This window comes from Populus euphratica, unplaced genomic scaffold (genome assembly GCF_000495115.2).
Source record: "Populus euphratica unplaced genomic scaffold, PopEup_1.0 scaffold118.1, whole genome shotgun sequence".
Lineage (NCBI taxonomy): Eukaryota > Viridiplantae > Streptophyta > Magnoliopsida > Malpighiales > Salicaceae > Populus > Populus euphratica.
Genome location: NW_011500007.1, coordinates 138725 through 161456, shown reverse-complemented (window position 1 = coordinate 161456; position 22732 = coordinate 138725). Strand labels below are relative to the sequence as shown.

Below are 22732 nucleotides of genomic sequence, written 5' to 3'. Positions count from 1 at the left end.
CCTAATGAACGTCTATTCAATTCCGGCTATGCAAACATGATAAATAATAAATAAACAATAATAAAATCTTTAAGAGGATTGTGCGCTGATGATAAAATTTAATAATCTAATAAGTTATGTTGTGCTCAATCAATTTTTTTTAATTTAAGATTATTATGAAGACATTATTTAATTATTGAAAGTTGTATTTCTCTCAATAAGACATATCAATAATTTTCTCGATAGATTCTATATTCATATAAAAGAGGAGTCATGGTATTTGATTTTTTTTCTTTTATGCAATGAATGTTTTTTAGGTTTTATTTTTTAAAAGATTTTTAAGCTTTTTCATTTTCTTATTACTTTATGGTTGAGTTTTTATTAAAAATTAATTTCTTCTTATGAGTTGGGGGACATTTTTAAATAAAAAAATGATATATAAAAGAAAATAAAAATAATTAATGATGAAGAATTTTAAACGAATTTCTTGTTTAATTTAATTTTATTAGATATTTGAATTATTAATTAGGAATTACCTTTTGTTTTCTTAAAAAGAAAGCTATTTTTTTCTTAAAAGTATTATTCCTAAACATTGGATTTTCTGAATTTCTTTTATTAATTTCATCTTTTATTTAAAATTAATAATTATATTTTCTTTACTATATAATTAAATAAAAAAAAGTCATTGAGTCACAAGTTTACGCAGAAATCCTGATATGATGCAAAATATTGAAGGATGGAAGATTAAAAAAAAAATAGGTGTTATGAAAAAACAACAACAATATTGGTTACATTTGAAATAAAAAAGGAGGAGCATGGAATATAATAAAGCTTGTATAATTATATGAATTACATTGGTGAAGCCATTTGATTTATTAATTTTAGGACAACATATTACTGTAGAGGCCTTGATTCAGGATTTTGAAAATGTGTTTTTATTTTGCATTCATTACTGGGAGGTACTTTCATGATGGTGGTAATCTTATCAAATCATTTCATATCATTGCAGCTTGCAACAAAGTTTCTTAATAGTGGACAAACATGTGTTTGTGCAAACAGAATAATTATGCAAGAGGGTATCTAACTACAGAATTATAACCTTAATTTTACCCCTTAATTCTAATTTTATATGTAATGTTAAAATATGTAATATGATAATGAAATTATATACGTGTTACAATTTTGGATATAAATATTTTAACAAGTATACCTTCCTTATATTTATATAAGGAGCATTAGTGTCTGAAACCTTATTAGCGGAGCGAGCTCGAACACCTAGAGCTATAGGTAAGTGTTTCGCTCTTTAACTATATAAAGTTATTATAATAGTTCTTTTGTTTTTCTTATATGTGATTGGGTTGTCTTTGTTATGTACATTTGATAATTATTAGAACTGAATTGTGTCATGGTTGTAAGAGAATTATAAGAGCACATGGTTAAGAATGAAAAGAATTATTCAATGAATGAAATTAATTAATATAAAATATAATGTGTATGACTTAGTTGTCTAAATGATCAGAAATTAAGGAGATATGAATATTGATTTTGACTTAGTTTTCCAAAGTGGTGGAAAGCTAAGGTAAACAGTATTTGACTTAGTCATTTGTAGAGGCATGGCTAAGGTGATATGGATAAATGACTTAGTCATCCGTAAGAATAGAAACTAAGATGTGGTTATAAAATTTAGTCATTTATATGCAAATTGGCTAAGGTGGTAATGAATTTGATCAGGAATTGAGGAAGACCTAGATAAATTGTGTAATTACTTGGATTCCTATTAAGATGAGGACCAAGGTGGCCCTAAAAAAAAAAAAAAAGCTTTACAAATAGACTATGGAGCTTGGTAATGAAGAAGTTATCTCAAGTAATTAAAGTTGAAGAATATATATATAGAAAATGTATTAGAAATTATGGTATTAAAAGGGAAAAGAAGTGTAAACTATATATATGTGTAAATAAATTAAATTAGTATTACTAAATAAATTATGTTGTATTGTTGCAGTTCCTTCTCAAACCACGGGACAAATTTAATTCTTTTTTTTTTTTTGTGGATAGTTACTTACTAGGTATATTTTGGGTATGTGGATTATGTAATATTCTAGTTTACTAGGATTTAAACTTATCTTTTGAACTTCTAATTAGTGAAAGTTATATAGCACTTGTTAGATAATTAAATCTCTATTGTGTAGGTATTAAAGAATTTTTAATATGCATCTAGATAACTTTATAATATACTTGTTTTAATGATATCATGTGTGAAGATAAAAGATACATAACACTACTGGTAGAATGAAAAATGGTGAAGATATAAGTTGAAGTAGATAATGTGATGAGAAATTATATTTTTGTTGAAAAAGTCTAAAATGATTGGATCATAAATATATAGAATAAATTGTGTTTTAAGTTGATTTTGACACTTAAAAAGGTCAATTTACAAAGAAGACTCTGTCGAATTTTTGATAGCCAATTAATAATAATAATAATAATAATAATAATAATAAGCTTAAGTTTTTTATCAGGATAGTTAGGGATCAGAGATTACACACACAAACACACATACACACATATATATATATGTGTGTGTGTGTGTGTGTGTGTGTGTCGCACACGCGTATACATAAAAAAATTTCTAATTTTTTCAATGAATTTGATATAAATAAAATTGAGAATGTTACATACACCACTTAGGGTTAATAATTTATAGGTACGTACAGATATGCTAAACTAATCATTTAACCTTCAATTTCATTCTCAGACAATATACATCAAATTAACATAGATACACAATTCCATTCAATTCTTCCATTTTTCCTATTTTTTTTTATTGTGGCTGACTCTAGGGTTAGGAAATTTCCATGGTTTTTCTTTCAATCATCATCATAGTTCTACTCTATCTAACATATATCACATGCCAAATTAGTCAATTTACATCAAAACATCCATTCCACTTATTCTTTTTTTCTCCAAAACTCTAAAATTAGAAATTTAAGGATTTCTTCTCCAATTGTAAAATACAAGTTAAAAGTATAAATAAGTGGAGGGTTAATTCTTTACTTGGATGTTTTAACTCAATTTGATGAGTTATTGCCACTTTTCCACCAATTTTCCTTTTCTTCTCTAACAAATGAAGTTTCTTTCTCTCTCACTATTGTGAATTTTATCTAAACTTAGGGTATAATACTTAATTCAACAAAAAATACAAGTAAACCTTAGTACTATAGGCTACCTATACCTTAACTAGTCATTATTCATGAGCTATTATTGTATAAATAACAAGTTTATTAATAATTTCTTTTAGGATTTAGGCTGAGTTTAATGAGTTTAATAATGACTCATCTAATTCATCACTAACATGGCTTGATAGACCGCTATAGTCACATGTTATGATTAGGAGTAAATGGTCATAAATGTGCCAATTCACTAAGCAATTAAAAGTGATAAACATGACTTGGATTTTAGAATGGATATGTTTAACCTCAATATCTACTTTATTGGTCTACTCGTTATAATAAATCAATTATTACTTATGTAGGAAAATTACTAATAGATTAGATATAATAAACCATTAGAAATAAAAAAACAAGTAGCAGTGTAACTTAGCTCAAGTATGTTATTTCAGAGTGATAATATTTTCTCTATAGCTTAACCAGTTCTTTATCTTAGAACTTTAAAGAGCAATTAAGATTTTTAATGATCATAATATTAAATATTAAGTGGTGATTTATTTTCATAAGTTTTAAACTCCCTTCTTCCCTTTTTATAACACCCAAAAAAACCTTTCTTTTTAGGAAAGAGGGAAGGTCAACCATAATGTTGGGTGTATTATTTTTATTGACCTTTTCATATAATTATTAAAAAAAGGTTAAACTAAACTATTTTTTTGTTTTTGAATATATATTTTATCATTTAACATTGAGTTTTTATTAAAAAAAAATTTCTAGATTGCTTTTTTCAATATCATTATTTAACATTTGATTTATTTTGAATTGATATTCATGTTATGTTTTAGTTTGGTTTTTGTAGGATCATTATAGTTTTGGACAAACATCCTAATATTTGGTTGATATTAAATCTTATGGGTGTCTATTTTTATTATCAATATATTTTTTATGCTCAATTATTTTTTATTTTTTATGTTGCTATCACTATTTCATTACCAGATTTATAAGTTTATTAGGTTAACCTGAACCAATATAATATGTTATTATTTTTTTTAAATTGTTATCTAGATCCACATGTTTATATGATTTTTTTTATAAATTTTTTATATTAAATTATTTTTAGCCCAACCCATCCTATTGTATCGGAAGAAACCTAATCAACATCTATTCAATTTCAGCTATGCAAACATGATAAATAATAAATAAACAATAATAAAATCTTTAAGAGGATTGTGCGCTGATGATAAAATTTAATAATCTAATAAGTTATGTTGTGCTCAATCAATTTTTTTTAATTTAAGATTATTATGAAGACATTATTTAATTATTGAAAGTTGTATTTCTCTCAATAAGACATATCAATAATTTTCTCGATAGATTCTATATTAATATAAAAGAGGAGTCATGGTATTTGATTTTTTTCTTTTATGCAATGAATGTTTTTTAGGTTTTATTTTTTTTAAGATTTTTATTTTTTTATTATTTTATGGCTGAGTTTTTCTTAAAAATTAATTTCTTTTTATGAGTTGAGGGACATTTTTAAATAAAACATGATATATAAAAGAAAATAAAAATATTTAAGGATGAAGAAGTTTAAAAGAATTTTTAGTTTAATTTAATTTTATTAGATATTTGAATTATTAATTAGGAATTTCTTTTTGTTTTCTTAAAAGAAAGTTATTTTTTTTTAAAAAAATATTATTTCTCAACGTTGAATTTTCTGAATTTCTTTTATGAATTTCATCTTTTATTTTAAATTAATAATTATATTTTCTTTACTATATAATTAAATAAAAAAAAAGTCATTGAGTCACAAGTTTACGCAGAAATCCTGAAAAAATTCTTATAGTGGAAGGAATATATTTTTTTATATATATTTTAAAAAAAAATGATTCAATGTCGCGCTGAAAGCAACCTTTTACAACTCCTATAAATAAAAAACTAGAAAAACCATCGGAATGGTAGAAGTGAGTTAGGGTTTTATCTGCCTTCTTGCCAAGTCTTCGTTAAACTCGATTGTCTAAAAACAAGAACGAAAATAAAAGAATGGAAAACAAAATGGAGTCAAAGGGAGGTGAAGCTGCTAGAATCCTCAGCGAAATTGAAACATTAAAGGCTACGAGGAGCGACTTAGACAATCGAATTTCTGCTCTCGAAGCTCAGCTCCGTCACTTGAATTTTGAGAAAAACAACGTTTCCTGTCCTTCAATATCCACCGGCTTCGTTCACGGATTATCACCTGATATGATATACCGTTACAGTCGCCAGCTGCTGCTCCCCTCTTTCGGAGTTCAAGGTTCTCTTTATGTATAATATGTTGTTGGTTTTTTTTTTTTCCTTGAAAAAAACCTTCAGTTCAAACTACATTCCTTGTCAGAATTAATGTTTTTTTCTCTCCTGAGATTCAGGTCAGTCAAATCTGTTGAAGTCTTCGATTTTAGTAGTTGGAGCCGGAGGGTTGGGTTCGCCTGCGCTGTTATATCTTGCAGCTTGTGGTGTTGGTATTGAGTCAGTCTTTCTCTTCTTTGAATTAAATTTTCATTTATCACCAGCAGTGACTAGTTGCAAAATACTTATGCTTGATTTACGCTTTCGCTGATGTAACATTATACTTTAGTAGTTTAAAAAAAACTAGCCAAAAAGTGGTATGGTAGGAGGTTGGGAGCATGCGGGAGGGAAAGGGGTTGTTACTCATTCATGGAGATGAATATGGTAAATTTTGCTTTTTGTGTCTAATGATTTTCTTGCCCAAATTATTGAAGTTGGTTTCTCAATTTGTAGCATCTTCTATGGGAAGTCATGAAGATGGTTAAAAATTCCTCTTTTATCATCTGGGGTGGGCATCAAATGGGTCTTTTAGCAGATTGATATATATGTCTGTGTGTTTATATCATGATTTCAATACATATTTCTTAAGTAGTTGATTGGCCCAAGTTAAGTCCTAACACATTTTGGTCCTGTTTGGCATTGCATTCCAATGCGCTTTTGAATTTTTTTGGATAGTTTTGATATGCCAATATCAAAAATGGATTTAAAATAAAAATAAAAATAAAGATTATTTTAATGCTTTTCTAAGTGAAAAACACTTTGAAAAGCAACCTCTACCACATTTTCAAACAGGCCCAAATATGCTATTGCAGTGCTTCTTATTTCCTTTTGCTTCCTATTTGTTAATGCTCTGTGTTTTTCTTTGTAGGTCAATTAGGTGTTGTTGACCATGATGTTGTTGAGCTGAATAATATGCACAGGCAGGTACAAAGCTGGAAATGTTTGCATTGAAAATCATTTTATTGTTTCATAAGTAGTTACGAGAAAAATCTAAGCTGTGTTATTTTTCAGATGAGGGGAGGGTGTTTGCAGGTGCTAAAGTGCCAATGTATATGACTCCATTCTTATATGATCAGTATTATTTCGGTTTATAAATGTTATTTTGCAAAGACAACATAAAGACTTTGTAGTTAGGATAGTAAAGGAATGAAAATAGAGTTCTCTGCATTTTCTTATGCAGTTATTGTGCATGGGTGTCAAACAAAGTCGCCATCTTGGAGCTCTAATCATTCCATCATTCCATAAGTCATCGAATATATTTTCCTCATATTCGTGTTTTCATTGGTTATTTTTCCAGAAATTTTATTCAACTTACTTCTATAGTTATTTGTTGTGCTTAGGTTATACACACAGAAGCGTATATTGGTCAGCCAAAAGTGAAATCTGCTGCTGCTGCCTGTCGCTCGTATGTGTGCATTTTGGATTATCTGTCTGCTTCTATTAATTGATCTCAAGTTCCATAGCTAATATTTGATCTCAAGCTGCAAGTCTAGTAAAAAAAATTAATAAAACAACTTTGTACTTGTATTGCGAGTGATGAATTCATTCTCATCAAACGAGCCTTAGAAGTTCCAGTTCCTATTTTTAATGCAATTATTTTACATCTGTTCAATATTTGTCTTTTTGAAGGATCAATTCTACAATTCAAATTGTGGAACACCAAGAAGCTTTACGCACATCCAATGCTTTGGAAATTCTGAGCCAGTATCCTTGAAATGATAAATCCAAATTACAGCTTCTCTCCATAATTAACATTTTAAAAAAAAAACCCAGCCAGAATTGTAGTTTCCATAACTGCCGACTTTGTTAGATATGACATAATAGTAGATGCAACAGACAATGCTCCAAGTCGATACATGATCAGTGATTGTTGTGTGGTTTTGGGGAAGGTAAATTCTAAATTGGTATCTTGAAGTGTTTTTCATTTCTTTTCTTTTTTCTATTTAATTCCTCGAAGCGTGTGCTTGTTGAAATCACTGCACAAAAGACTATATTCTGAATTTAAAACATTGAGTACTAAAATATTTTCTATTGTGGAATAATTTGGACTTGATTCAAGTGATATGTAGGTTATTTTGTTACACGAAACACTATAACTTTGTAATAACAATAAAACATTGATGTAATTAAATATTACTTCCTAGAGGCAGGGTTGTTCTGGTTTATGCTAACAATGAGTTGTGACGGTGCGTATTCCACTGAAACATATGTTGTCAGATTTTCTGCATATAGATATGCTCTGGTGTGTATGTGTGCATTACAGATTGAAACATTGATCTATTGTCATCTAATTTTTCATTTTGAGCGCTAATCACGTTCCATTTATCTACATGCAGCCACTTGTTTCAGGCGCTGCATTGGGATTGGAAGGGCAGGTATATTATGCTGCTGTCATATTCTTTCTAAAGCATACAAGAAAACCTATAATGGTCCACTTACAATTGTAATGTACAGTGTTATAAATATTCTGTGAAGACTTCAATTATAATTCTGTGTAAATTTGTTGTTTAGCTCACAGTCTATAATCACAACAGAGGTCCATGCTATAGATGCCTTTTTCCTACTCCTCCACCTACAACTGCATGTCAAAGATGTGCTGATAGTGGAGTTCTTGGAGTGGGTATGTCAATAAGTCCTTATTACTAAGGTTGAGCTAGTTTTAAATTCTTGTCTAATGCCATATGTATATATGTCATCACTAGCTTAGTTCACTAGGGAATTTTAGGTTGATGCGTTATGTGTTGGAGTATGATAAGAGCCATTGCCAGTCTGGAAGATTTTTTTCTTGATCCTATAGAAATTCATTTTCATTCCAATATGCCTATTATTATGATAGAATTTTGTGCATATTAGAAAACCTCTGCTCTTGTTTAGTTGTCATTCAGCTAAAGAGAGCATAGATGCATTTGTTTGATGTTTATATTATTCTGCTCATTCTGCTGCTATACTTGTACACTTTGATAATAGATGAGTGTGCATGTGACTCCTGGTGATTTGTTCATATTGCAGTGCCTGGCATCATAGGCTGTCTCCAAGCATTAGAGGCCATTAAAATTGCAAGTGCTGTTGGTGAACCACTATCAGAACGGATGCTTCTTTTTGATGCATTGTCAGCTCGAATTCGTATTGTATAATCCATCCTTCTTATCTTTAAAAGCCATTTTAAGTGGTTTGTTCTAATGATGTTCTATTGAAGTAATTAATTTACTCTATTGTTGACTGTTACTTAGGTCAAGATCAGAGGTAGATCATTACAATGTGAAGTATGTGGAGAAAATTCAGCTTTCACCCAGCAACAATTTAAAGATTTTGATTATGAGAAGTTCACTCAGTCTCCATTGTCGGTGGTATTATTGCTTTTCCTTGCTTTTATTTATTTATTTTTGTTTCCAACTTTAAATTGTTTAGATGCAATAACTTCCTCACTTATTTCCTATTTCCAACCTTTAATGTTCATTTAGAGGTCTTGTAACCCAAAAGAGAAACAAACTAGGGTTGTCTGGTATGATTTTTTGTTCTCAGATGTTTCTTGTTTATAGTTTGTGGCAATTATTTATTTTTCTAACAAAGATAAATGAAGGAAAAGTTATTAGACAGAAAAAATTTAATTTAATTTAAGAAATATAAATATACATTATTAGTTAGAATATAAAAATTAATAATATTGCATATTTAATTATAGTAATGAAATGGTGGCATGGCGGTTCTGGTAATGACATGGTAATGATTGATGTAATGCTAATAATAGTCATACCAAATTAATGGTAATTATTATATTTTTTGTAGATAATGTTAATTGTAATGGCTGATAATGATATGATAGAAGTGACCATAATAAAATGACAATAACAGATTTTCATTATATGTTTGTGAAGGTTATAGAGGTAATGATTATGGTGGTTGGGCTGGAATAATGTTGGTTGGTAATATTAAAGGAGGTGGTAAAGTGACAGTGAAAGTGATGGTTGTGGTGGCTATAGTAGTGATAGTGATGTATTGGTGGTGGTGTTGGTGGTGATGTGGTAGTATGGTGGTGGTCATGTTGTTTTTAAACCAAAATAGATAACACTATCACTTTTTGTTGTTTTTAAACCCTGCTTTAATTTTTAAAATTGTTCACAAGAATAAAAAGAAAGAGGAAAAGGAAACTACAGGTATACCAAACAGCACCCAAGAATTGTTTTTATTTTTATTTTCTTGCTTACCTTTTGTTTTGTTCTTATCTCAGTAAATCAAGTCATCTAATTGTAACAGATCTGTTCTAATGGGTCTTTATCTACATGGCTAAAACATGAAGTTACCCCATTGGAAATTGGCCTCCTAAACTGAAAATTCTCATAGTTTGCCCCCCTCAACTAATCAGGTTTCTATTGATTACCCTCCCTTAAACTAATTGCAAAAGCTGAAGGCTGATTTGCTGACATGTAGCCACATCAGCCAAAGCTTGCTGGTAGTTGTTCATGGACGCCAAATTCTCAGGTCTTGATTCTAATAAAATATCAGTTGAGGAGCAAAAGAAAGACCTTTTTGTAGTGGGATCATTTTCAAAAATTAAAGGGATGCTGATTTTAGTTATTTAATATCGGTGATTTCTTAAGAAGCAGAGTATTAAGTGGCAGCATGTTCTAATGGATTCGATTGCATAGTGGTTTGGTTTGCGTCCCACTTTTTTTTTTTTTTTCTCTTTCCTGGAAATTATTGTTCTCTAGATGTAACACGTCTTCCTAACTGAATGCAGGCTCCCTTGATGCTGAACCTGCTTCCAGAAGATCACAGGATACACAGCAGAGAGTTGAAAGAGAGAATTGTTAAAGGGGAGGCTCATGTGCTGGTAGACGTACGGCCTGCACACCAATTCAAGATTGTTTCTCTTCCCAATGCCATGAATATCCCACTATCAAGTCTAGAGTCTAGGTTAGCTGAGATCTCATCAGCTTTAAAGGAAGAAGAAAAGCGGAAGCATAGTGGCTTTGAATCTAGTGCAAGTCTGTATGTGATATGCAGACGAGGTAATGATTCACAGATGGCTGTTCAATTGTTGCACAAAGTGGGCTTCACTTCAGCCAGAGATATAATTGGAGGGTTGGAGGCCTGGGCACGTGATGTCGATCCGAATATCCCTACCTATTAGAAAACATTTTATTTTTTTGCCATTATTTTTGTATGATGATCATATTTTTACATAAATGGTTTGCCAAGAGAAGTTCTATCTAGCTATCAACTTCTCCCCTGCTGTTCGAATTAAAATAAGCAGGGAACTGTCATTACAAGCAGTGAACTTTAGTGAAAGATAACTTCTTGGCAAATTCCACAAAATGTATTTGCACTCGAGTTTCTTATAATCTTTAAGTTTGAACTTTGTTCCAGCACCTTCATCATCATTCTCTCCATGCCATGTCAAGTTTTGGTAACAGAGTAAATGCGGTCCTAGAATTCACTTCTGGTGTTGATTATAAGCTATGATTGGATGCTGTAGGGGACGTGGAAGAGGCAGTCTTGGTCCTCAAGAAGAGTTGCTTGATGAGGATTTGTCGCAAGTTGTTAACATGCTCGAAGGCGGTCTTGACGATGAACCTAATTATGAAGAAACCCTTCTCAAGAAGCTGGTCCCGTGCATGAGGTGGATTGGAGGAGCGATTAGTATAATGCCCTGAATCTAAATGGGGTTGGAAGTAGACTCGAGGGTACTGATTTTCATGAAAAGATGCATGAGGAAGATTATTTGGATTGGGAAATTAGCTTGGAGAATTATTGTGTGGAAACCAATGGCTCAAAATAAGGTGACGTTTGTGAGGCTAAAATTGAAAGGCAATGTAGTTTAACGGTGGAAGGGACATGAAAAGCAATGCCTACCAAATAAAATTAAATAAAAAAACAAAAATTAAAAAAATCCCTATTAAAAAAACAAAAAAATATTCGGTTTGATTTGAGTTTTATTTAAAACCTCTAAAACCATTCAAATTAAACAGAGAACTAGTTTGAACACTAAATTTCTAAACTACATTAGCAAACTAGGTATAATTTTTTTTTTCAAACCCTAATCCCTTCTCACCTATCAGAGCTTGTATTCGACATGTTTGTATTTAAGAGATAGTTAATCTAAAATTGTGATTTGATAGAATTTCTTATCATTCATTTGGTGTAGGAATATATAACCTTTTTTTTAATTCAATTTAATCGTATATTTAAAAACCTATGCCCTTTAATTTCAGGATATATAATAATTAATATCCTAAAGTATAAGCATATAAGGCATCCTATATAAATATATACAATAATATAGTTAAAATCCTTTTCATATGCTAATCAATCAAGCAATTCAAGCTCTCATAATTATTTGAATCAGAGAAACTCGCAAGCACGATTTGCTGAAGTTGTCTTGGAGAAAGGATGGCAAGTAGCTAATAGTTTAAGCAAATCCACCTCATGGAGATGTGGCAGTGGGCAAGAATGAATGAGATTTTGGGTGTTATGGGCCAATTACAAATTCTCGCAGCTGAAAATAACTAGATTTTGGCAAGTAGCTATTTATTTGTTTGTATTGGATTTTGTTGCCTGTGTATGGTAGTGTGAAGGGATAAAATCATCTATTGCGTCCCCTTTTTTAATTCTTGGGTTAATTCTTTCTGTTTTTCTTCATAGTTATTGGCTCATCTTCTTTTTAATTTAACATCCAGCCTTGGTAGTTTCTTGATGTTTTCACCTATTTTGATTTAAATAGTATTTACAACCTATTTGTTTTTGCGAATAAAATTATATTTCATGATTTTTTTAAATTTTTTATTTGAATTATTTTTATATTTTTGGATTATTTTGATGTTTGATATCAAAAATAATTTTTTAAATAAAAATTATTATTTTCATATATTAAAAAAAAATAATTTGAAAAATAATTATTAACTATATTTTCAAACAATATCTTAACAAAGAAATGACTTGTTTCTTAAATTGTAATCCGTGATCTTTTAAATTTTTTTATTTGAATTATTTTTATATTTTTTGATTATTTTGAATTTGAAAAGTAATTATTAACTATATTTTCAAACACTATTTTAACAAAGAAATGATAAAATTGTGTTTCATAATTTTTAAAATTTTTTTATTTGAATTATTTCTATATTTTTTGATCATTTTGATGTTTAAAAGAAAAAACAATTTAAAAAACAATTATTAACTATACTTTCAAACACTATCTTAACAAAGAAATAACCTGTTTGTTTTTACGGATAAAATTGTGTTTCGTGATTTTTTTAAACTTTTAAAATTTTTTATTTGAATAACTTTTATATTTTTTGATCATTTTGATGTTTGATATCAAAAATAATTTTTTTAAAAAATAAAAAATTTTATTTTCATATATTTAAGAAAAAAATAATTTGAAAAGTAATTATTAACTATATTTTCAAACACTATTTTAACAAAGAAATGACCTGTTTGTTTTTGCGGATAAAATTGTGTTTCATAATTTCTTTTTATTTTTTTTATTTTTTTATTTTTTGATCATTTTGATGTTTGATATCAAAAATAATTTTTTTAAAATAAAAATTATTATTTTTATATATTATAAAAACAATTTGAAAAATAATTATTAACTATATTTTCAAACACTACTCTAACAAAGTACTTTGACGGATGTTTGGCTTGTTGATATTGAATTTTAGCAGTTTATTGATATTGTATTCTTATTAGAATATTGAAACGGATTATTTTAAAGCATGCATAATTAATTTTTTTTTAGTTTAAACAATAATATTTGTCCTAATTAATGGCTTTTAGCTAGGAGCTGACTCCTAAGTCAATTATTTTTCCTTGTAATGAAATAAGCCTTAGGTATTAGAATAGTATAAATAAAGCAACATCGTAATTGTATTTTTTTGGCCTGCTGGATACAATAGTTTTAATACAAACTTTCTTTAGCCTTTTGCAATTGTTTTAAACTCTATGCTTATGTTTTCGTATCGCGTAATTTACTAGTTTTTTACAGCTTTATTTTTTTATAGCTTTTGATTTATTTTATTAATTTCTTTCTTATACAATTTAACATTTTCTTTTAGTTCTACAAGTAATTCACTCGATGCAAACTCCATAATTTAGCTACAAATCTTGCTCAATCTAGATTTTAAACAACACCCTAAAAAACTTAACAAAAATGGTTCAATGTCCTTTTAAAAAAAAATAAAATTTTATGTTCGAGTTTTATGCATAAAACATGTCATCACTGAATTTTTTTTATCTTTTAATCGATTAATCTAACTGAATCAAATTAGTTCAAGTGTAATAAATTTTTAAATACTAAATTAAAAAAAAACACAAACTAAATAATAATGTCAAAGTTTACCACACTTGTCTTAAATACACTTTATAGCACTGTAGGAAGACCATTCTTTCTTGTGGTTCCACCATTCCTCTTTCATCTGGCCCTTCCATTTTAGGTGGAGTCTTGACTTCATCTCTTTCCTATCAAGCTTACTCCACCCATCAAGCATGACACATCTGTTAGCACTGCTTTGCCTCATGCGCCTATACTCATTTTCCCATTGCCAATGCTTGCTCTGGTCCTCTTGTGAGAAACAACCTTTCATTGGTGTATTTTCCTACAACAACATTTCATGCAGTCTTAGCCCGAGATGGAGCAGGAATCTCACGAACAATTTAATCAGTAAATTAAATTTTTTTTATTTGTCATTTTTCTTCATTTTAGCCTTAAGGTTACAGTTTTTAAAGATTCAAGTGAAAACTAGGGTATCTGAATAAATCCCAACTCCTCTTAAACCAGTAATATACAAGCAATGTCCTGCATATGAAATAACATTTAAGGTAGCAACTTTATTACATGTCATTTTTTTAAGTCATAATGCAGGCCTATAATATTGGATTTCAAAATCAAACTTGAACTAGTGCAAGTGATCGAAGAGGACAGGATATATCAGGGCCAAGAGAGTGAGAGACAAAGGTCCTGAAATCTTATTGCTTCATGAACCACAAGTAAAAGAACACAGATTCCCAAGCAAGATGGCCTGTCTATGAGGGCACACCTACCAACAGAACACATTCACATTATCAATAGAATCAGTTTGAAAATACTAGATTCTATTATTTGTCATTTTTCTTCATTTTAGCCTGAAGGTTACATTTTTTGAAGTGTCAAGTGAAAACTAGGGTAGCTGACTATCTGAATACATCCCAACTCCTCTTGTCCTACATATGAAAGAACATTAAGGTAGCAACTTTATTACATGTCATTTTGTAAGTCACAATGCAGCCCTATAATATTTGATTTCAAAATCAAATTTGAACTTGTGCAAGTGAAAGAAGGAAGAGGACAGGACATATCAGGGCGGGCACAAGAGAGTGAGAGACAACTCATTAATTTTTTGGTGCCTCATTTGTGGTCACAAGCCCCCAGCGAAGTGCTCTGTGAATGAGTGGTAGCATGTGGCTCCATGTGCTCTCTTTATCCTGTTTGTCGCACACTTAAATTTTCTTGTACTAGTACCATTAGTAGATTTAAATGGATGTAAATCTTCTACTCATATACAAAGAGAAAGTATAGGATCTTATCTACTATATCATATTAGACATATCCAAAAGAGATATTTTAAGAATTGAGTGAATATCTTATCATTTATGTATCCTAAAATATAACGATTTGAATCAAGGGATTCTGTACACACTACAATCCCTTGATTCAAATCACTTTATATGATGTAACAGTGAAATGTATCTTCTAAAAAAATACATAAAAAAACTCTTTCTATATATTTCTTCTCCTTGTTCTTACTCTGTTACAGGATTAACCTCAAAGTTGCCCCCAGATAAAAAAAAAAAAAATCCCATTTCAGTGGAGTATCTAAAAGAATTTTGTTTCAGTCGAGTCTTTTAAGCACTCTGTATTTCTCGATTGATTTTTCGGTCTAGACTCTTCACAAATTTTTAATGAAATATATCCAACTTCAAAAAAGAAGAAAAAAAGGCTTCATCTTATGGGACAAAAGGGGTAGAATTCGATAGAACTCATTATCTACTTGAGAGTCTTGAATTGAAATCTAATTTTAGAAATAGTCTACCAATAAGTGTCATTTTCAGAAACCATATCCAAACGGTGTTTAAGTTTGGTCGAGCTTACGAAGAGGATCCATAACAATAAAGATGAAAAACTAAGCTGAAAATGATGAAATTACATCCATAACATTTAGGGATCAAGCTAGTGATAGTAGTTCAACGAGTGTCCTTGTGGTTTCTAAAAAAAAAACAAGAGCAACATTGTGTTCATGAGGTTGAGCCTAGCCATAAGCCAATAAATTAAGCCAGTTACAATGATTTATTTGGTTGAGACTGGATCCATGTTAATATATGTGTTTTTTTGGGATTATCTCGGTATTCACAACTTCAAACACATGTAAATCTCCACCTTTGTTTTCCTTCTCTTCAACATGCGCCACTGACACATTCCAGGTTACAAACAATATTTTCTCATATCTTAAAGTTATAAGCCTCCCTCCCATACACAGCAAACTTCAACCTTTGAGGTAAACCGGAGGCCACAACACCTGCGCAGTAAATTCAGGAACATCCTAATAACATGTTATATTGCGGCTGAATATTCAGGATTTTCAGCATCACTATGAGAAGTTGTAATCTAAAATACGTGGATATAAAAATCTAGAAATTCATTGTTAAATTAATATTTTTTTAAAAAGTTAGATTCGAATATTCAGGATTTTCAGCATCACTATGAAAAGTTGTAATCTAAAATATGTGGATATAAAAATCTAGAAACTCATTGTTAAATTAATATTTTTTAAAAAAGTTAGATTTAGGCTTGTGATTGAACTTGATATAATAATAATCTATACCGAGATACAAAAATTATAGAAATTGAACCATATATAATATGATGTGAACACCTCCTAAGATACACTAAAACTTTGAATAGTTTGCAACTTTATTCAATAAGAACCCATCTCAGAAAACCAAAGCTATATGCAATAATCACCCCCATTTTATGATTATAAGAGATGTAAACGAGTGATATAAAATTATAACAAAGTTGATTAATCTTTTAAAATGTTTGCAAGTTCAATCAAGAAATTAGTATGAGAATCACTCAACCATACAAAATATAATAAGAATAGCGACTTTTTAATTAAAAATAGTCTAAACTCTAAAAGTTTCTACAAAAGAATATTTATACTAGAAAAAGTGCTAAGTCTAATAGAATATCCCTCATGGATATAGATAAACTTAATAAATAATAATAATAATCTAAAGAACCTAAATTTAAATAAATGCTCTAATATCTCTAAAAAGCCTAGTAATAACTAAAAGATAAATAAAACAATAGACCAACTAATTTAAATAAGACTAAAGCTGTTTTTGTAATTAGTTAATAAAATCGAAGCCCAACTTTAAATATATGATTCTTTCTCATCTTAATGAATTGAAGGAATGTCATATGTCACTTGAAAGATAAGGATGATTACTTTCCAATGCAAGTTTAATAGTATTAAAATTATTTTTTTAGCTCAAGTTATGACAAAAATAGTAGTAAAAGGTCAAAATTAACAAATTTAAATCTACTTATTTCAATCTTTTTGTAATGTTTGAATGTCCACCAATAGGCCATTCTTGAACATGAATTAAATTATTCAAGTCTTGCTCTTTATTATTTAATATCTTCTTGAAATCTAGTGTTAAAGAAGTCTATTGAAAGCCTATTTGAACATTTTAGCCAAAAGTTTTATCACTAGACCAATTGAAACATGTAACGAATATCTCAATGTTGTTTGGATCACATATTCCTTTTCTCATTAAAAGGATCCATTCTTAAATCATCACTTGCATCAAATAAAAAAAGATTAGAAACATTGAATATAGCACTAACACTATGCTCACATGATATGTGAGATCCCATATCGAAAGCAAGTGTCCAAAGCCAGGGCCTTATAAGTGGTGCTGGTCGCTAACATGTTATTCTCGTTTTGAGATCATGCGTGACTGTTAAGAACAAAATTGTGAGGGGGATCTTGGTGGAAGCCTTAGATAAGGGTGAACTAAGAGGACCAAAATGGACAATATACAACATGTTGGGCCAGGTCGTTACATTTGATATCAAAGCCAAGGACGACTAGTCTTAAGGTGGGGGGATTGTGAGATCCCACATTGGAAGTGAGCGTCCAGAGCCAAAGCCTTATAAGTGGTGGTGGTTGTTAACATGTTGTACGTGTTTTAGGGTTATGCTTGGCTACCAAAAACAAAACTGTGAGGGGGACCTTGGTGGAAGCCTTAGATAAAGGTGAACATAAAGGCCCAAAGCGGACAATATACAGCATGTTAGGCCAGACCGTTACATAATAGATCCATTTTGTATACACTGTCATTAATCCTCTTTATAATTTGAAAAGGACCATCTTTTTTAGGTATAAATTTTGATCTTCTTTGTTCAAGAAACCTTTCCTTCCTCATATTCACAATGTTGGGTTTTATAAAACACATATATGTAGCGAAAACTATAAATTTAAAATATTTTTAAAATCCTAAGGATCTCTTTAGACATATCTAGAGTTATTTAGGGTTTGTACGAACATTACCTAAAGATCAAACGTTATTTTTGGTTTTGAATATTTGTTAAAAGGTAGGTTATCACAAATCACAAGTCGTCCAGGTATCTAACCTCTAACAATAATCTACACAAACCACCAATAAAAAAAAATCTCCTAAACCCTTTTAGAAGATAAAAATTGTTATACCTTAGAGTGTTAATTTTTTTTATTTTGCATTTTAAGTATTTATGTATTGTACTTTTCTCACCTTAAAAAATAAGAGGCATAATTTCTATTTATAGAAAACTTAAAAACCTTATAAATAACAAAATATCAATTTTTTCCTTAAATAATATTGTTTGTTCTTATCTCCCTTTCTAATATCACCCAAATGTTCTTATCTCCCTTTCTAATATCACCCAAGTGGCTAATTTTTGAAATTTATTCAATCAAGTCCTTACTTGATTGTTTCTAAGTCTAGAATTGTAATTTCATATATTAATTACATTCTAGTCCTTAATTTATAAAACTTATTTACAATCAAGTCACACTTGATTAATCATTCCATTTTAATTTCTAACTAATGGTTCTTATATGTGTGACCCATTAGATTCTACAATAAGTTGGTCCAAATATAAATCATAATCTTAAATAAAATAGGAATAAATAAATTAGTTTATTATCAATTCAATAATTGATTGATTTATATTTGAATATTAAGTACAATGCCTAGCAATCTTGTTATGATCCCCCAAATATTAGAAAAGTTATAAATGATTAAATGTCATGAGTGTTTTTATTATAGCCTAATTCATAACATAATATGTCTTAGGCTATAGTAATATTATCTTTGTGCCCTTTTTTTCAAAAATTAAGCCTTTTGGGTGTGGGTGTTGATGTCTTTTTTATTTTTTTACATAGTAAAAATACTATTTTCCCTTAAAGTCAACAAAATATTGAACTATTGACCAAGGGCTTTCTTGACTTTGCATTAGCTTCTTGATAGTAAAAATGCATATTTGGCCCTACAGTCAAAAAATTATTGTGCTGCTGGATAATATGTTTTGGGGTTTTTGAATTGTAATATACAATGCCATTACATCTTTAACCTTGAAAAGTAAAAAAAAATAAGCTTAGCATTTGGGGGTATTTTCATACCATCATATGGTTATTTTGTGTAATTATCAGGGTCATGGGGGTATTTTTGTATTTTTAATTTTTTAAAATTTTTTTAATGTTTAAAGTTGTTGGAGTATGCTCAGCACGCCCTAACGCGTGAGTGACATCTACACCATTCAGGCAACACATCTGATGCCACTCGGTGAATATAACTAACCTTCTGTCGTCTTTTCAGATACGTCATAGTATCCCTTTTCATTTGGAGTGGCATATGGCAATTGACGATAGTCAGATTATCACCGATGATCATTTGATTTTTTTTCTCTCTCCTGATAGGTAACATACACCATTATCCTCTTTATTTTTTACTTTTTAATTTCATTCCTCAATCTATTAATTTCTTATTTCATTTTTTTTCATTTATAGAAGTTTTTATTCTTTTCAATTTAGTCCTTCAATTGCAATTTCTCATATGTTTGGTTTTTTATTTCGATCCTTATTTTTTAAAATTTCTAATTTTTTTCTTGGTACTTTTGTTGAAGTTATTTTCTTTCAATTTTATCATTTAATCAAATTTTTTATTGCTTTATTTGTTTCCAGTTGACCCTTAATTTGTTTTTCTTTTTATTAAAGCCATTTTGTAATTCAATTAAACCCTCTAATTGAAAATTTTTATCCCTCTAATCAATGTTTTTTCTCACCCTTATTTTTTTTTATACTTTTGTGTAAATTTCTTTTCTTAATTTTATCTTTTGACATTTAATTTATTAGGAATTCGGCTTCATACTATTTTATTGTTCTGCATTAGTTTTTTTTTTTTTTAACATTGGTTTTGTGATTACCTTCAAGTTTTTTCTATTAGTTTATTATGGTCTCTTGATTTAGATTATGATTTTTGTATGTTTTTTTTTTAATATATATTTTTTAGTTGTTATGTTTCTATTTTATTTTTTAAAGTATTATTCTAATTCATCTATAATATATATTTTTTATACAAATAAAGCTTATTTTTAAAAATTAAAAATAATCATGTTTAAATTATATTGTTGATGTGTTTAGCCTTGCGTAATATTTTTTCAATTTATTCAGTCAATTCTATTTATGTTTATCTTTTAAGTTATAAATTTTTCAGAATGTAAAAAAATAATCATGTTTAAATTATATTGTTGTTGTGTTTAGCCTTGCGTAATATTTTTTCATGGTATGAATTTATTCAGTCAATTCTATTTATATTTATCTTTTAAGTTATAAGTTTTTCAGAATGTAGATTAATCTCTTATTTATTTAAATAAATAAGTTTATTAAACATAAAATACATGTCTCCTTTTATGTTATAGAATATCTTAATTTTGCTTTCATAAACCTTTTAATTTACACTTTAAAATTCTTTATATATATAAAAACATATTTAAGTAACTTTCATACCTACTATTTTTTTTTTTAAAAAAAAAGTATATAATCCGCTGTGAATCGCGGATTAAACGGCTAGTTCTCGACTATAATCATTCAATGACTGTTATGTCAGGTTGCTAATAGCAGAGGGAGTAGGGTTGCATGGAATGTGATGCAGTTCATGTTTACCATATGGTACCAGAGACCAAGGAAAAGGAAAAGCCCCTTAATTCTATCAAATCTAACGAACAATGGCCCTTCTTTATGTTGAAATAATATTTAATTATTAATACTGAGCGAAAAAAGGTTTGGGTCACACCAGTTACCCAGATCCTTTAATCAGGGATTTGTAAAAGCAAAAGACCAGCCTTTAGGAGCAGAGGAAAGGAAGCAACCCTCTCCAAATCACGTAGTTAGTAATTTCACCTCTGAGAACACGAGAATTCATTTGTTTAGCCATGCAAGGAAAACATGAACGCCCCTTCAAGTATCTGTGGACGGCGAAGATCAAAACTGAATTGAGCTCTTATATATACTACCTTCGTTTGTTTTGGGTGTGTGTCCAGTGCTGCTTGCGCGTCTAAATCATGCGGTTCGGCAAAGCTGTAATTGCTATCTTGCTCGTATCCATAATATGTAAGTCAACAAAAGGAAATCCAATACTCGAAGAAGAGAACAACTTCACAACTGGCTCATCAACATCCCCATGGCTAAAGAAAGTAATGAACCATGGCCCACGACCACGGCCCCCCGGGTGTCGGAGTACGCCGTGGATATGCAGAGAGGGACTGCATCCATCTTCAGCTCGAGTGCAGTGTTGTAGAAATCAATGTGTTGATGTCTCTTCAGATGTTAGTAACTGCGGTTTCTGCGGAATTAGATGTTCGTTTACTCGGCAATGTTGCCGCGGGTTCTGTGTTAATACAAATCGTAGCCCGTTTAATTGTGGCCAGTGTGGGAACAGATGCCCCTGGAAAGTCCGGTGTGTTTATGGGATGTGTGGATATGCTTAGCCATTTCCTCCACTACCTTTTACCTGATCCACCTATGACTCATCATCCCTTCGAAGTTCAGCCACCTTTAATAAGTGAAGATCTTAATTAATTGATCATTGTTGCTCAAAATGTTTTCTTAAGACCTCAAGTTGTTTTCTTTTCTTTTCCGGTTGAATCTATATATGTTCTTTTTTAATCCGCTTGCCAGGATCACCCCTTATAGGGCTTGAGTGTTCCTTCTTGCATGTTGTGATTTCATTTTAAATTTCTTATGAGGGATCTGTTTTATATAGACGACATATATATATAATAGTAGTTTATTAACCATATTGCTCTTTCTTATGCGGTTTGTAACTTTCTCACCAACTAAAAAAACATAGAAAATTAAAAAATATTTTGACCAAAATAAATTATATAATATACTTAAAGGAAACTGTCTTTTATCGTAGAAATGACAATTTTGTGATTTTTTTTTACTTGTTATGTACTTTTCAAATTTTAACTTTATTATCTCTCAATTTTTTACAAATTTAATTTGACCAAAAACTTTATTTTTTTGAAACTTCATTTAAAAGATAAGCGAAAAAGTTGTTAGATTCTAATGAAAGAACAAAAAAAATCTTGACTGTTATTAATTCTGATCACAACAAACATCAATTTTAGTATTAATAGGTTACATTCAATGAAAAGAAATCTTATTAGGTGTTCTTTCATTCTCTCATTGCCTAAGATGAAAGATCTGAGCATGAGAAGGATTTTTTTGTTTGATTTTGAATTTTTTTGACCTTTTTTTTGTGTTATTTGAAGTCATAGACAAGTTTATTAAGATGTATGAAATGTTTTGGTCAAAATTTGGGTCAATAATTGGTTGAAAATGAGTTTTTAAATAAAAAAATCATCCCTTGATTTTTTTAAAATTTAAAGAGAGGCAAGTGACACGATGTTTGTTTTGTCCTTTTTAAAAAAAAACATTTTAGGGTACATTACCAATCGTCTACCCCTTAAAAATTAAAAAAGAGAGTAAAAAGCTAACCCATATGAGCGAATCTAGGCTGAAAATCTAGTTCGCTGACACAATTAAAAGATTGATATAGAAGTGTCGAAGTCGTAAATAACCAGGTAAAAGTGGGATCGAACCACAACAAAGTCATCTATATAAATTATAAATAATAATAATAATAATAATAATAATAAGAAGAAGAAGAAGAAGAAGAAG

The 22732-nt window shown here is 29.6% G+C and overlaps 1 protein-coding gene across 2 annotated transcripts; it reads left to right on the top strand.

Annotated features, from left to right (window-relative positions):
* Positions 1–5085: 5085 nt before the first annotated feature.
* On the top strand, positions 5086–10843 carry CNX5 (co-factor for nitrate, reductase and xanthine dehydrogenase 5). 2 transcript variants are annotated; one of them, XM_011048412.1, is made up of 12 exons: positions 5086–5436; positions 5549–5641; positions 6337–6392; positions 6809–6873; positions 7098–7172; positions 7279–7357; positions 7805–7843; positions 7980–8088; positions 8478–8596; positions 8699–8815; positions 10207–10635; positions 10680–10843. In XM_011048412.1, exons 1-11 carry the CDS (start codon positions 5187–5189, stop codon positions 10597–10599), a joined length of 1395 nt encoding a protein of 464 aa, XP_011046714.1. In that variant the 5' UTR covers positions 5086–5186; the 3' UTR covers positions 10600–10635; positions 10680–10843. The 2 variants fall into 2 exon arrangements, with proteins under 2 accessions (XP_011046714.1, XP_011046713.1); XM_011048411.1 differs by having other exon boundaries at positions 10207–10843.
* The last annotated feature ends 11889 nt before the right edge of the window (positions 10844–22732 follow it).